The sequence below is a fragment of the Lutra lutra genome, chromosome 6 (assembly GCF_902655055.1).
Source record: "Lutra lutra chromosome 6, mLutLut1.2, whole genome shotgun sequence".
Lineage (NCBI taxonomy): Eukaryota > Metazoa > Chordata > Mammalia > Carnivora > Mustelidae > Lutra > Lutra lutra.
Genome location: NC_062283.1, coordinates 131,052,619 through 131,069,333, shown reverse-complemented (window position 1 = coordinate 131,069,333; position 16,715 = coordinate 131,052,619). Strand labels below are relative to the sequence as shown.

Here is a 16,715-nt window from a genome sequence, read left to right as displayed (position 1 = left end):
GAGCAGCGCTTAAGTTTTCTGCACTCGTTCTTTGCAATGAGAAATGATTACTTAAAATTGAACAGCATATATAAACATCCATATTGCTTTTTTTAGTTAAGGAAGCAATATCTAGTGATCTGTCAAAGCAGATTTGTATTCATGAATTGTCAAAAGACCTACAACACAGCCATGTCTTCTTTGAAAGTCTTTCAATAAGTCTGGCCATAGGCTGGATCGGTCAAACATTGTCTCGTGTTTACATCAAGCGAATCGCCAGCTAGTGTAATCAACAGAACTAATACTCAGAGACGAAGGTACAAAAGGACCCCACAGATCAGATTCTAGCAAGTTTTAAAGCCTTCAGCTTGAGGCAAAAAAAAAGCTAAAAACATTTAGAGTCAACTTTTTTGTGGTGCTTTCATAGCAAAGCAGATCCCATAAAAGCAATTAATATTCGTGTGTTATTTTATTAGGGTAAACGTGGATAATTAAACTTGCCGGATAAATGCAAGTAACTGGGGGGAAAAAAAACCCGGCACTAAAAACAGCTTTTATAATCCAGTTTTTACTCGTTAATATAAGCGCGGCTGCAATGTGACTGTTTTGTGAGGCTGGACATCAGGTGGCGCTCACCCTTCCTAATTAAGCCGGAGCAGTCCCAGAACATTAACGGGCATTTCAAAATCCAGTCCTGATGTCAAGCATCGAGTTTCGGGCAAGGCACTTTGTCTGAGTCTCGGTTTCCTCACCTGTAAAGTGGGTTGGGGACGGACCAGATGGATTTCCAACCCAGCTCGTCTCTGATTCTCTGTAGTGGTGGTGGCGTTGACTGACTGCGGCTACCGCTGATTTAAACAGCAAAAAATTCGGAAAAGACAGCCTGGGCAAGTGGGATAGAGGTAGACAGTGTAGACAGAGCTCTGGCTGGAAGGCCGGGGGCCGTTTTCGGTGTTTTGGCCGCTCTCCGTGAGTGGGCGGCGGAGCAGAAATTCAACCACGTGGCTTCTTCATTTCCCTGAGGGATCCCAACACAAGCTTACTTCCAGAAAAATTCGAGAGAGAGAAGCGCAGGTCCTACTAAGAATCTGTGCGAGCACCTTCGGAGCGCGGGAGCACACCACAAACTTGACTCGCTGGGTGGATCTAAACGCACCCCACGGAAACGAGCCCCAGGCTGACTCCGGTCCCAGAGGCGAAGCCCGGAAAGTCACGTGGGGCCGCGGATTTACGGCCTCCCTGGTCGCCCGGTCGGACGTCGAGCGCCACCTCATGTAGGTTGTTCCATCTGAGCCAGCGTGGAAGCTTTCCCTATCGCCGGAACTAGAACAGCCCAGCTGGATCTTGGATGGTAATCTAAGGGCAAAGGAAATAGGTTCTTGCTCCTGGGAGCTTCTTCGCTACACTTCGCTAGTCGCTGTGACGGAACAGCCTCCCTCCATTGCCTCTTGCTGTCCCTGTTCCCCCTCCTGTAGGAGTGCAGTTGGTATCGTCCGCAGCCCGCCCCCGCTCCGCCCCGCCCCGCCCCCGCACGCCGTGGCCTGGGGCCCCTCACGTGACCCCGGCGCGCTCTCGCGGGGGCCCAGACTCTCCGAGGCGGTGCCGCAGGGGACAGAGGGACGGACGGAGTAGAGCGCGCCGCAGCTTTCGCCCGAACACCAGTGCGGAGGACGTGATGTCGGGGCTCTCCCCCCAGCTGCCTTGGGCTGCCGCCTGCCTGGCCGCGCTCTGTGTGCTGACCGCGGCTCAGAGCCCCAGCCTGGATTCGACCGTGACTGCGATCCCGCTTTTACCGAACACCACCACCGCCAAAACGACAGTTCCGACGACGGTGACGACTCTTGCGCCGGTGACCATTCCAGCCCAAGGTGGGCGCCGGCCCAACGGGCTTCCTGTCTTCGCCCGCCCGCCGCGCAGAGCCGAGCCGCCCGCCCTGCCCGCGATGCGCGCGGGGCCGGGGCCGGGACGGGCCGCGCTCCAGCAACATGGCGGCCGGTCCGAGTCCAGTCCGGGCTGGGATCGGAGTGTCGGGGGTGAGGGAGCGTCCCGGGGAGTAGGGGAGGCCGAGCCCCGTTGGCGGTTGGGCTCTGGGCCACCCCGAAGTGTCCCACGCCGAGGTGCTCTTAAAAAGTGCGTCGTAATCCCCAGTCTCACTTCAGCTTGGGAAGAGGGGACGTGGCTTCCTCCCGCGGTGGTGGCAGTGGGGTTGATCGTGGGGCGAGGCGACTCGCCTCCAAAGTTGGGGATCAGGTCGAACTCCCTGTGTTTGGGGTTAGTCATTTGCCCACCCAGATCCTGTCTCCGCAAGGGGGCTTCTCCGGGAGTTGGCAAAAGAGGAAAAAAACTGAAGACGTGAATGCTCGCCAGTGTCTCCGACTTGAGTCTGAGAAAAGTTGCCTGTGATCTAACCATATTGATTTTGCGGAGGGGTGTCGGGGTGTATTTGAGGTTTGGGCATTTGATTAGTTAAAACTTTAAATTTGCTATGTGCAAAAGAAGGAAAGTACCCACTTGTGTACCCGATGCTTCATATATTCTTTTTGGTATTTTAGGCTAAACTGGAAGATAGGTGGTGAAATCTGGGAGGAAGATGGAAATAAAGTGGCTTGCGGGGAGCATAGGTTTAGTTGATTGTGAGCTGGGATTGAAACCCAGGTCGTCGATTTTTTAAACTCTATCAGGAACACACTCTTTGTTAAGCTCTGCGGTCGATTTGGGTACTGGTTGAGTTGTACACTGAATCTTAAAGCAGAAATTGGCAATGCCGTGACAACACAAAAGAGAGGGGAAGATAAGTTTGAGGTGAAAAAGAACTCTAGATATATAAAACCTGATGTAGTGTGATTGCTTATTCTAGTTAATATTGAGTAAGGAATAACTTTGGTCAAGTAAGCATCTTGACCGAAAAAGTGCTCAAGTGTCAGGATTTTTACCTTGGCTTTCCTCCCCTCCCCCATACGGATCATATTGTTTTGAAGTGTCTTCCTTTGGTTTTTGTGTTTTATAGATAAATAAAATGTATAATTAATATTCAGAAAGATGTAATACTGAAGTTCAAAAACTGTTAAATAAGGAAAGTACATTGCCGTAGAACGCTGGACATTCTAACTGCACTGTTTTTAAAGATGATAGAGCACAATATGTTTTGTATTCTGCTTATTTGGCAGTTTCTTTCCAGAATTGTAGTTTTGGAGTGTGTGTTTTTCCAAAGAGAAGCTTGGAGATAGCCAAGTTAATTGCCTTTTTGTAATTGAAAGTCATACAAAGGAGATGATTTGTTTTCTGTAAGTAGCAGTTGCATAAACTGCAGTCTAAAATGAAAGGTAGCAAGTTTAATTCATTGTAAAGAACATTGACTGTGCTGTTCATATCAGGCACAAAAGATTTTAGACAACTAGCATTTTTTATCAGTACACAAACCTCTGCAGAACGTATTTTCTACTTTGTGAACCCCTTACTCAAGGGTACTATTTATGTCCTTGTCCCTGATAAATATTAGTGATAAAATATTGAAATGAGTGGCCTCTGTGCAGAACTTTTTTTTTTTTTTTTTAAAGGCACAGGGAAAGCAAATGTGAATTTTTTTGGAGGCATCTAGCTTCCAGGAAAATGAAGAGTCCTCAACTTTTTGGGTCATTTGGCCTAAGTTACTGACAGAGACCCTCCTATTTTGTTAAGTTGTATGTACATAAATATAGCCCCTTCCAGAGTTCCTGTCTCTTATCCTTCAGTCACAGTGGAGAAGATCACTTACGAATTAACAAATCTCTCGGGTTTTCAGAATGGGCATCATCCGAGTTTGGGTTCAACCTGTAACAAGTCTTTTTAACTGTTAAAAATTCCGGTGTCTTAACTGATGTTTGGGGGCAGTGATTTCTCTGTGTGTAGTGTTGGCCTTATAACACAACCTTTTCCCCAATATTTTTATTTTTTTAAGGATGCTTTGAAATGATTCAAGAAACCCTGAGTGTCTGTGAAATAGTTGCCTTGTAAAAAAGGGTTGTTTAGATGCTGAGCATTCCCACTAGCTTGTGGGTTTTTTCCGCCCTTTCTCTTGAGTTTATTTCAGCGTCATCAGTCATTAATTATGATTGGAATTTCTTATTAAGCCAGTTAATGAAGTGCTTTTGTGTGTGCAGTTAAAAACACAGAAGATTTACCATCCTCACAAAGTTTTAAGTGTACTGTACGTTATTAACAGTAAGCACGGTATTATACAGATCTCCAGAACTCTGCATCTTACTTGAAACTGTACCCTGCTTGAGGAGCAGATCTCCATTTCCCCTCCCCCTAGCCCTGGCAGACATCATTCTACTTTCTGCTTCGGAGTTTAACTATTTTAGATACTTCATATAGGAGGGAATCATGCTGTACTTGTCCTTCTTTGAATGTCTAACTTACATAATGTTCTTAAGGCTCATAGATGTTCTAGTGCACGGCAGGATTCCTTTCTTTTATATGTTGGAATACTATTCTATTGAAAAATGTATACCACATTTTTTAATCCATTCATTTGTTGATGAGTTATAACGTTTTACCGTTTCTCTGAATTAAGTCTGGTACTGTACGTAATGCTCGCTTTAGTTTAAAAAAGGTAAGTTGTACAAACTCAAAAGTGAGGTACCGATTGATTGGTTTTATATACCCCTCCCCACCAGATACCTGTGAAAACCACAGCAGCTGTGTTTCCTGTGTGAGCGTTAGCCTTGATAATTCTACCTGCTTTTGGATAGAATGTAAAGGTAAGAAGCTTTGGGATGGCTTTAATTTTGAGAATACAAACTGTTTTGTTTTATCATTTTAAGATATTCTACAGGGTATTGCTGAACACTTAAAAATTATGTAGAAAATTAGGTGTATTGTGTACTATTTTGCAAATCAAATACTTTTCCTTTAAAGTTCCTATTGCTTAACATTCCGGCTAAAATCTCTGGACTCCCTTTCTGTCCCCACCCCTTTAATTCCTTAGACTTGATAATTAAGGTTTAGTAGCTTTTAAAGGAAGAGAGATTTTAGAGCTTTGGAAGATTAAGAGGACAGGTACACCAAAATCAGCTGTGAAAGAAAGTTGTGAAATTTTCCCCTAAAAATGGTTTCCCAGAAAAAGAAGGCATTTATCTTCTGCAGGTGTCCTGCTAGATGAACTGTAGAGACCTTATAAAACTTAGTTGGATATTTAGAATATGGGAAAGAGTGAGATGGAAAGAGTTGGTGTTTTTGTTCAATTTTAAAATTAACCTTTAATTTGAGGAATAAAGAGCTAGTTGAAGATACTTTGAAATGCCAATAACGTTTTTGTTAGAACCATGGGATTACAGCAAATTCTGATCTCTTAATGGGAAGTAGTTGCTTTTTTTTCTTATCAGTAAAACAGTTTATCGGGTGTGTGTGTGTATACCTAAAAAGCCAAAGCTATGTATTAAGTGTCTTTATTTGTTTAAAAGAAATCTAACATGAGTTCTGGGCAAAATCCTTATGTCACGACATAACATTGTTTAAGAACTTCTTTTTTTTTTTTTTTTTTTTTTTTAAGATTTATTTATTTATTTATTTATTTATTTGACAGAGATCACAAGTAGGCAGAGAGTCAGGCAGAGAGAGGGGGAAGCAGGCTCCCTGCGGAGCAGAGAGCCCGATGCGGGGCTCGATGCAGGGCTCGATCCCAGGACCCTGGGATCACGACCTGAGCCGAAGGCAGAGGTTTTAACCCACTGAGCCACCCAGGTGCCCCTGTTTAAGAACTTCTTATAAAATTAAGGTATTAGCTTAATTTGGGTTTAAATTTTTTTATTGTGTGAGAGTCACTTTTTTTTTTAACGTCATGGAATGGAATTTAAGTGCGCACCTCTCTCCTGCTGTGTATAGCAGAGTTGGCATGTTTTGGGGCTTGAATGCTCTACTGTAGGATATGTTGAGGAAGGGTCTCCCTTACTCTTGCTACAAGTTTGGCTGTCAGGAAAGCAGTTTTATTAGAAAGTGTAGAAAACCAAGAAGAGATGTGGAACAGAGGTCCTACTGCTGCTAATGGGGTACCTCCTGTGGTTACTAAGCCTTTATTAGATCCTTTCAGCTTCTCCCTACTCATGTGGAATCTAGCAGCCTTTGCTATGCAGGAGTCGTGCCCCAATTCGGATCTAAGTGTTTCCGATTTATCTGTTTAGTGTATTCATGTAGGTTGTAGACAAATATTTTGAGGGATCCTGGGTAATCTTTCTTAATCAGTGAGGGAAAGAGCATAACAGTATTTTCTTGGTCGCTGGACTTCTGAAGTGTTTATGCCTGAGTTTGATTTTTGGAAGCAATTCTGAAGCTTAGTAACAAAACAGAGATAATATAAACAAGTGATTGGTGCTATGTGTCTTTTTCCCCCCATAACAGAGAAAAGCTACTGTTCACGTAATGCAACAGTTAGTGATTGCCATGTGGTGAATGGCACACAGTTCTGTTCTGGTAAGTATTCACATTGGTTGCTGAGGAAAGTGGCCAAGAGGTGAGGAAGATCTTTGCCTCAGAAGCCTTCTTTCAATATTTGGTTTGCCATTTCTGGCAGTCTAAACTGACTATAGTTTAGACCCTCTCCATTGGCATTTTACTGGACTGGACAATCTTGTTCTGGCCCTTTTCTGGATTATGGTTTTGGTGATTGTCACAACCTCTGGCGTATTTTGTGTTATGGTTGCATCTTTCCTGTATTCATCTGTTTTCTCATTTTTGTACTTTCGTTTGAAGAAATTGGTTACTCTTTAACCTTAAGTCTTTGCTCAGAAAATAGTTAAAATTCCTAGATGAAGCAACTGATTTTCCTAACAAGATTACAAATGGATAGGGAAGTCAAACTTCTGATTTGGTGCATAGTTAATAAATAGAGCAAAAGAGCTTTCTGGAGTGTGTTAGTAACCTTGAAAGACTACCTATAACAGTTTTACTTTTAGTGGGGTTTTCCCATCCAACCTTGAACTTCATGACTGAGAATGTGATGAGTATGAGGTCAGTTACCCCCTTTGTAGAACGCACATAATTTGGGTTAGGTGGTGAAAGAACAAACATTTTTAGTATCTATTTCAATGTGTCAGAAAATAATAATTATATCAAACCTGTGGTTTCATGAAAACAATTGCTTAGAAACAAGGTTAAGTAAAACATTTTAAAAGATACTAATTTAGAGAAAAATTGAATAAATAATTCTACTTAATTTGATGATGTATCAGAATTAGTTTGGACTATGTAGCACTCTATCCCCAGTAGGGACCCAGGCTGTTTACTGTCATTCCTTAAAAATATCTTTGACCTTTCTCTCCGAGGTAAGTACTCATGTTCCAGCCATCAAATTGGCTTTTCTGCCAACAGAAAGAGGAAGGAGGCCCGTATCTACCTACTGATGCTTTCTAAAAGTTATACTGGGCTACCTACCTGCAGGGGAGGCTAAGAAATGTGTGTCTTTCTCCAGGCAGGGAAGTGTCACCTCTAGATTGGTGCTTCTATTTCTAAAGAAGGGGAGATCAGTATTGGTTAGAGCAACTGTCAGTCTCCTCCACAAGGTGGTACTTAAAATGTAAACATTGTAAAAGTGGTACTCACATGACTGCAGTTTTAAAAAAAAGTGTAATGGATTGTATTATTTTAGATTGTGCTTTGACTTAATGTTTGTTTGTTTTAAATAGCACCCGAGCCCACTCCGATGCCCACGAATTCTACAGGTAATACAAGATAATTAACTCTTTCCTTCTCTTTCAGGATTTGTGAGGTCTCTCGATGGACTTTTTAGTGATTAAATACCTAAAAGTTGTTAGTATAACTTAAAAAGTTGGTAGATGTATTTGGTCTTGAACCATAACGATTACATGAGTATGAACTGTTCGTGCCAGTGTCATGGAATTCCAGTGTTTGACGTTTATTGACTATGGGAGAATTTGCTATGGACATTGAGTCCACAAACTGCTTTTTGTGGATTTTTTGAAGATCTTGGGAAATACAGAAGCCTAAAGAAAATTAAATTCCCCGTAATTCCCATCATCCAGAGGTACACCAGGATGTTTTCAGTGATAAGGTTTTCCCAGTCTTCTCACTGTGTATCTCTCAATAGATTTATTACGAACTTGCTTAAGATGTCCATGCACATTTGAATTGTTTTCTCTTTTACATTGTTGTATGTGTATACACCTTACTTAACCTGCACTTGGTTGGATAGTTAGGTCATCTTTCATTCTTCCTGCAGCACTCGTTCCTGTTTTGATGTTATCCCTGACAGAATTGATTCAAACAGCATTCCTAGGTCAGAGGATAGGATTATTTTAAGACTGAATATTGATTGCTTTCCAGAAAGATATGCTTTTCATTCCCATCAACAGCTGGAAAGTTTTCACTACCCCTTCAACAGGATTAGATAATTTCTCCTTTTAAAAATCTTTACCAAAGTGATAGGAGGAATAAATCATTAAAAAAACTTCTACTCCAGGACAATAGGCTGGATGATAGGGACTGGAAACAGCAGACAGCGTTTTGTCTATTGTAGTAACTGTGACACGGGTAAATAAGCGCAGTGTTTTGAGACATTTGTAGGAAGGTGTGTGTATGGAGTAATATGCCAAATGTGGTGACAACTTCCTGGAGATGTTGACTGACTCTTGAAATGACTCTGGTAAAACATGACGGTAGCTTTCCAAGTGAAGGTAGCTTTCCAAGTGGAGCACGGCGGTCGGTACACGTGAGGAGTGTGAAGGAGTATAGTGAGGTTCGGGAATTGCATCTGGATGTGCATGGTGAGGAAGGGTTGAGCTGAACAGTCAGCAGGCCGAGAGCCAGATTGGGAGGACAGGTTGGAACAGGAGACAAGAGTGAACACAGGGAGATAGGAATAGATGACCCATGAGGGGAATTCTGGAGAACTATATGGGAAGAGTTGCAGATGTATGCAAATAGACTTAGGAGGTAGGAAGGATAGGACTTGATGGAGGTGATGGCAGACTCGTAGCTTAACAGCGCAGGCAAAGCTGATCAGTGTAGGCAGTAGTGGTGTCCCCTGGAACAGCTTGTAGAGAGAATAGGACTTGAGGACCCAACTCCAGGGGATGGAAATATCTAAGGGTTGAGAAGAGGATCAGAGAGGAAACTGAGTAGGGATGGGCAGAGAGGTGTGTCCAGGAAACTCTGTGTGTGTGTGTGTGTGTGTGTGTGTGTGTGTGTGTGTGTTTTAGGTATAGTTTTTCAGAGGAAAAAGTGATCAGATGCTGAATCAAGGACCAGAACTCATTGAAAGACTTCGGTGGTGGTGAGCTAGCTCACACCGGCTTGCGGTGGCCAGTTGTGCGTAGCTCTTCCTAGCTACACATTCAGTGAGACTGCGTTGGGAGCTTGAATTACAGTGGAAATATTCTTGCCATAGAAATCTGCAAATGCTATAGAACTTTTGGAGAGCACACAGTGGTAACACCCATTGGTAGTCACTGACTAGGAGGATGTTAAAAGATTGATGAAAGCAGAGATGTTAAGGAAAAATTAATTTCCAGAAGGTGGGATGTGAACCAAAAGGGGAAAACAGTTTCTTCAGAACTATTGTGGGTTCACTTTTAATTTCTTCTCCATGAACCTTGATCTAGTTTTCGTGCTTGATCCACATGGGGTTCTCCAGTGAGGTACCATGGGGTCTCTCTAGTTTTCTCTCTCTCGTTCCGTAAGTGGAAGGAGGCCAGGGTTTGCTTATAGGAAATGGATCTGTTGAGTGGCAGTTCTTCAAAATCCTTTACATGGGGGCGCCTGAGTGGCTCAGTGGGTTAAGCCGCTGCCTTCGGCTCAGGTCATGATCTCAGGGTCCTGGGATCGAGCCCCACGTCAGGCTCTCTGCTCAGCAGGGAGCCTGCTTCCTCCTCTCTCTCTGCCTGCCTCTCTGCCTGCTTGTGATCTCTGTCAAATAAATAAATAAAATCTTAAAAAAAAAAAAATCCTTTACATGGTCTCTTTGCATGGCTATTGCTGAAAGAGAGCAAGTGAGAAATTAAGGGATTATTAAAGAAATGACGCAAAGAGAATTTGATTTATGTAGAAAGGTGTTCAGTGGGGTTAATTATAACAGTCTTCTGTTAGTACCTATAAATATTATAAATAAAAATAATTGTAAATAATCTCTTATTATTTACAGAATGACTAGATTACATCAGATATCTAGTGGGAAATTTTCATAATAAGTGGAAGACAAACCGTTAAGCTCTGCTATTTTTTAAATTTTTATTGTTACATAATTGCCTAGTGAAATGGCCAGCAGGAAATGACATGTTATTCTGCATGATGGGATTACTTAGTTTACTATGTTTTTTAAAATTTTCCATCACCAGTAGCAGCTTTTGTTAACTGCTAATTACTATTTTTTTTTAAATGAAAGGAACATACTGTAAGTTAGTAGACCTATATTCCCTAAGTATTGCATAATTTTGAAAATTCTGTCAAAGTAGTATTTCGGTCAGAAGTAAAAGTGTATAAATGTTTTGCGTGTTTATAGAAAAAAGCATTAGCCTGCGTGGTGTTCAGAGGGTTTGGTAGTAAGACTCAAAAGGCAAATTTGCAAACTTGATTCCCTGCCATTGTCAGACAAAATTTAGTGTTTTAAGATTGAAGAGAATATATGTTTGCTTAGTTTGTAAAGTGTTATTTTTTGCAGCAACTTTAAAGGGATTAAAAATCTAGGAATTCTGTCTAAGAATCAGCCATGCCAGAGGTGAGATGAGGTATTTCCCTGTTGGCAAAATGAGAGGTGACCTAATTGTCCACCCAAGAGCAGGGTAGGGAAGATAGGTGCAGTAGTGCTCCTAGTGAGAGAAAAGGATACAAGCATGTAATCCCATCAGTATTGTTAACATATCATTGATTAGAATCTGTTAGTAGTATCAGTACTAACAGAAGTCTGTTAATAAAGTGCTTTGGTTCCTAAAATGTGTTTACATTCAAATTAATTCTTCTCACAGGAGTTCATTTTCTTTACAGGCATTGTCAGATCATTCATTTATTTATTTATTTATTTATTTATTTATTTTAAAGATTTTATTTATTTATTTGACAGAGAGAGATCACAAGTAGACGGAGAGGAAGGCAGAGAGAGAGAGAGAGGGAAGCAGGCTTCTTGCTGAGCAGAGAGCCCGATGTGGGACTCGATCCCAGGACCCTGAGATCATGACCTGAGCCGAAGGCAGCGGCTTAACCCACTGAGCCACCCAGGCGCCCCAAGGCATTGTCAGATCATTTAAATTGGGGGAATCTGTGGCCCCAGGGGACCTGTTCTTAAAATAACATTTTATTGGAACAGAATGATGCCTGTTGTTTTGCATGTCGTCCTCGGCTGCTTTTGCACTATGTGCTGCACAAAGCTGAAGGTGTTCACTGTCTGCCAGCCCGTCGAAATGAAGAACATAAGCCAGCCTTGATACCTGCTTGAGAAATCCCGAGCCCCACTGGTTTCTTACCATGACTTTTTAAGTTAATAGTTTTTGTCATAGAAGCATTAAAAAACCTGTTGTTCCCTCACCTGATCACTGATGCTTGCCCTCCTGTGTGTCTTTTTCCAAACTTTATCCAGATGTATGCATAGGTTTCATACTCCGATATATACATAGATGTTGTCTACGGCCATACCACCCTGAACGCGCCCGATCTCGTCCGATATATACATAGATGTTAACACAGATAGTTTTATGCTTGCTTCGCGGTAATTTAAAGACTCGTAGCCTGGCCACGTAGATGTGTTAGTGAGCCACTACCTGAAATTTGGCCTTTAGTCTTTGGAAAATAGAAAGCCTGTTGAAGTTGGCAGCATTATTTTAAAAAGACAAATGGCTAGATACTGGGAGGTTTGGAAATGTAAGTTACTAGTAAGTTTTGTTTCTGTTGCAGCCAAAACCACCACCCTGCCAGCCACCTCAACCACCACCACCACAGCTCCTACATCAGGTAAGGAGGGGGTTTGAACTGTCGGTGACGTGGGGGTACGTTTGCGGCCTTGCCTTGTGCTATTTTTGCCCCCATTTTCCAGTTTCATTCATGAATGGTTGTGAACTAAAACTCACCTCTTAAACATTTGGAGGAACCAGGATGGTAGGCTGTTAATGCAGGAATGGTAGGTTTGCCGCGAGTCCCCATTTTTTAACACATAGCCATATTTGGCCTGACACATTAGAGTTAAGAGATAGTGTTTTTCTAAAACCCTTTTACTATAGCTTGTCGGTGAGATCTCATTTCTTATAACTTAAAAATTAAATACTGGTGACTGTTAGGAATTAATTTTGTGCTGTGTTTAGGTCATGACAACTGGAGTGAAGATAATTTAGCCATCCTTTTTATTGAGAAAGATCTAAAGAGCCAAGATCACTGCAGGTGGACACCTTGGCCATGTTTCTTGCTATTTCTTTACATTCCTTTATAACTGTTAAAAGTGCATGTGAAAAGTAACGTTTATTAATTAATGATTTGCTCTGTTGTAAACAAAAATCACATTTAGGTGATGCCACAAGGCATTGCAGATACACAGGTTATGAATCCTTCTCTCTATCCCTATTTAAAATACTGGTGTTTGGTTTTGATTTTTTTTAAGTTTTTTGACTTATTCTTATGCAACCTTTCTTGGTTTCAAGGAAACCATTTTGTCTTTGCAAGAATTACAGAATAGTTGTGATTAATTTTAAAGCTTGGGGCACCCAGGTGGCTCAGTCGGTTAAGTCTCTGCCTTCAGCTCAGGTCATGATCCCAGGGTCCTGGGATCAAGCCCCACATTGGGTTCCTTTTTGGGGGGTTGGTGGGGGGAGCCTGCTTCTCCCTCTCCCTCTGCCTGCAGCTTCCCCTGCTTGTGCGCTCTCTCCATCTCTAACAAATAAATAAAATACCTTAAAAAAAAAAAATTGAAAGCTGGCCACCTTATTATACAGCCACCAGAACCAGTGTTTATTTGAAACTCTACTTAGAAAAAAAATTATTTTAAATATGAAACTGCTTTTTATTAAAATGGATGGTGTTCTACTTGAAACCTTTTATACCCTAAAAAGAAATTCATGTTCTATTTCCTATTGAAACATTTTTTTTTTTTTTAAAGATTTTATTTATTTATTTGACAGAGAGAAATCACAAGTAAGCAGAGAGGTAGGCAGAGAGAGAGGAGGAAGCAGGCTCCCTGCTGAGCAGAAAGCCTGATGCGGGGCTCGAACCCAGGACCTGGGATCATGACCTGAGCCAAAGGCAGCGGCTTAACCCACTAAGCCACCCAGGCGCCCCTGAAACATTTTTTTCCCTGAAAAGGGAATTCAAACTTTTGTGCTTTTATTCCATATGGTTTGGTAATGCTCATAATATAAAATTTTAGAGTAAGATTTACAATACCTTTAATAACAAGTTTATTTGTTAAATTTATAAAGTGTAGATACTTAAGATAATTTTTGTACTTTGAAAAATTGCAGCTGAATTTTTGCTTACCTTGTATATTTAATAAAATTTAAAAGTTACATGAGTTTTCAACGCAAATATTAATATTTAGTGTAACAATTAACAGCATGTTTTCTGAAGAAATTACAGATTTTTAAAGTGCTTGACATGTTCTCAGGGCATAATTTATGTACCAGGAGAATTTTTCTCTGTCACTTTCATACTTGAATTTGAACGGCAGCTTTGACCACTTGATATTGCTAGATGGAGTGAATGGGATAAATTCTAGTTGTAAAGACTTGACTCAAGAGGAGATACTTTATAGAATTTAACTCATGGCAAAGTCAAAGTATACGCTCATGCGGGTCTTGAAATTCTGAGTAGAGGATCATGGGACTTTCTAAGTCTCATTATCTTTTCTTCTTATTTAACAGGTACAACTAATACCACTTTAACTCCAACTTCACAACCCGGGAGGAAGTCAACCTTCGATGCGGCCAGTTTCATTGGAGGAATTGTCCTCGTCCTGGGTGTGCAGGCTGTAATCTTCTTTCTCTATAAATTCTGCAAATCGAAAGAACGAAACTACCACACTCTGTAAACAGACCCATTAAATTAACAAGGACTGGTGTGTAACTCACTGAAACCAAAATATTCTCTTTCAAGATGTCCCACGTGGAAGACGCTATTCCAGGATCTGTACACATTCAAAGGATGCATATAGGATACTTGGGAGCATCATCTCGAAGAAAAATCACTTAAATCATTTTGCTCAACAGGAATATTTAAAATATTCTGCATGAATCCTTGTGGCTGTCTTCTTTTATTTTCAATGGCTGCTGCTGTGGGATTATGTTCTCTCTCCTTGACATACCAAATGTAACTCTGTAAGTGGTGGGAAGCATTGTCCTGCACAGACACCTCATGACTCTTCTGGCAGTTTAAATTTAGTCCTTTTAAAGCCTGAAAGCTGCATCATTTTCATCCTATCTCAGGATGTAGTTTAGTGACCAGAATTGAGAAGAATGTGCCAAATGAGTATCAGTCGGGTGGACTTTTGGCTGTCCTTTCAAAAGTGGAATAAGTCGGTAAATCTAGTATCCTTAGAGTAAATTGTATCCTTAGCGTAAAATTTTGTGCTTGATAACCGTTATTTTTTCTACATTAGAAATAAGATGCCACACAGGGAATTACATTCCGGATTTAAAGAAACGAATGGAAAGGATACAAACCATTAACAAAGCAGGTTATCATTCATACTTGCAAAGCACCTTAAATCACTGAGAAAATAAAGAACAGTGCCTTAAAAGACAGACTGAAAGGTAGGCTGTAACTTCAAATGTTCCTGATTTGTTCTTTCACATTAAGGAGGGTAAAGTTTGGTCTGATGATCCAACTGTTGACAAGCTGTAGCAAACCTGCTTTTAGATACCATGCTGGTAATAACTGAAAACTTAACTATTTTGTTTCAGACCTGAGCAAGTTAGGCTAAAGGATGTTCTGCAAAGTTGAAAGCCTTCATATATTGAACTTCCAACGTTTTTCTTAGGCTGTTAAAAAGTATAAAGCTACGTTTTTCCTTTGTACTTCAGGAAGTATCCCCACACTGTTGTACCTTGAAAGGATTTTTCACCAAGCTTCCTTGAAAAGTAACTTTTTTTTTTTATGAGGCAAGAAGGAAATAAGTTGTTTTAGAGTCATTTACAGCTCTTGAATGAGACAATCATTTTAAGTTTTGAGACCAGAAATGTGACTAGTGTAATTTCAGAAAATCTGAGGATTTTTCGGTTGATTGGATTACTGTAGATTTTTTAATGACGATTGCCCTGGATAGACAGATTGCGCTTTCTTTTCTTTCTTTCCTTTTTCTCTCTCCCTCCCTCCCTTCCTTCCTTTCTCCTCTTCTCCCATTCTTTCCCTTTAGTTGCAATTCCTATAGTACATTAAGCATGCGTACTTTATTATTATTTTTTTTTAGTTTCTTTAGGAAGCACTAGTTTTTTCAGTTTCAGAGGGATACGTCTCCCCTGCCTTTGACATACTGGATTAGTTCAGAGGTTTTCATTAGTTTTAAAAAAGCTTTTGCTTTTCTAGGTCATTAAAAGGTTTTTTGTTTTTTTTTTTTTTTGCTTGTTTTTGGTTTTGTTTTGTTTTTAGTTTCTTTAGCCTATAGGGGCTGAGTTTAGCACTTGGTTTTCAATATTTTGTAGTAGGAAATGAGGAGTTGCTTTGGTCCATTCATAAGCCAAAATTCCTTACATTTAGATATGATTATATTCAAGGTTCTTAAAATGAAGATTTACTGTTTCTTTGTTACTTGCTGGTACAGCTAGTTTGTTTTACTTGCACATTTGTACATACACTTAATGTTTTCAAGTGCCTTAATTGTTTAAAATCTCTGGCTTCAAAGGTTTTTGGGAAAGGGTAGGTTTACCTCACATTTTTGTGTTTTCATTAGTAATATTCTGATACCAGTTTTCGGAACCTCACAAAAATTTTTATTATGGTGCCATGGCTGTTAGTTTTTAGTGAGTGCTGTAAGATCCAAGAATCATTTGAAAAAATACAGAGTCTCCATTTCTCCCAAAGCGGCAAAATTTAGCTACAGTGATATATAATTATCATTTACCTAGATATGAATACCTTGTCACACATTAATGTCAATACATCTGTTTTTGTGAAAATGTAGCTGATGAAGCTTCTCATCTTCTGTAATCTTGAATCCTGCTCTGACAACAGAACCATAATATGAAACCAGTTAGATTTTGCAAGAAGAGCTCTTAAAACGGAACTCACAGCCTTTTCCCCCTTTCTTTAGTATCTTGAGCTGTTAATAATTTGTTTTATTTTTAATCCAGAAGGTACAGAAACGTTTTTGGATTTTTCTCCTGATTTGTTCATGTGGATGTAGTTCTATCAAAACACCTTGTTTTACCTTAACAGATACTTGTTGCACAGGCAGACACTGCTGTATTTAGAAATTTCTATTTCAGTTCATTAAAAACTGCAAAACCAATCTGTATCATGTACCAAACTGATTTAAAATAAATCTACATGTTAATTGAATTAATCTGTTCTTTTTTATTAACTGAAGTGTTTTTGCATTTTGATGATGAAATTTAGTGTTCGTGAATTTACCTTATCAGTCTGTTTGGGGATGGGTTGTCTGCTCACTCTCTGTTGCTCTCCAAGACCAGTGGCTAGTAGCAGATCCGCATTCGTCAGAAACTTGTAGTGCTTTAGTGCTCTCAGCACGGTAATGTTGATCTGTTGTGTTCTCACGCGCATTGTTCTCTGAGAAATCTGTCCTCTTCGTCTTCTGTTCCTCTGTACATGTCTTT

The 16,715-nt window shown here is 40.5% G+C and overlaps 1 protein-coding gene across 1 annotated transcript; it reads left to right on the top strand.

The window, feature by feature from the left end:
- The first annotated feature begins 1,536 nt into the window (after nt 1-1,536).
- Nucleotides 1,537-16,440, top strand: CD164 (CD164 molecule). The gene is made up of 6 exons (XM_047733739.1): nt 1,537-1,847; nt 4,638-4,721; nt 6,358-6,429; nt 7,641-7,676; nt 11,857-11,913; nt 13,809-16,440. Exons 1-6 carry the CDS (start codon nt 1,655-1,657, stop codon nt 13,973-13,975), a joined length of 609 nt encoding a protein of 202 aa, XP_047589695.1. The 5' UTR covers nt 1,537-1,654; the 3' UTR covers nt 13,976-16,440.
- Nucleotides 16,441-16,715: the final 275 nt, after the last annotated feature.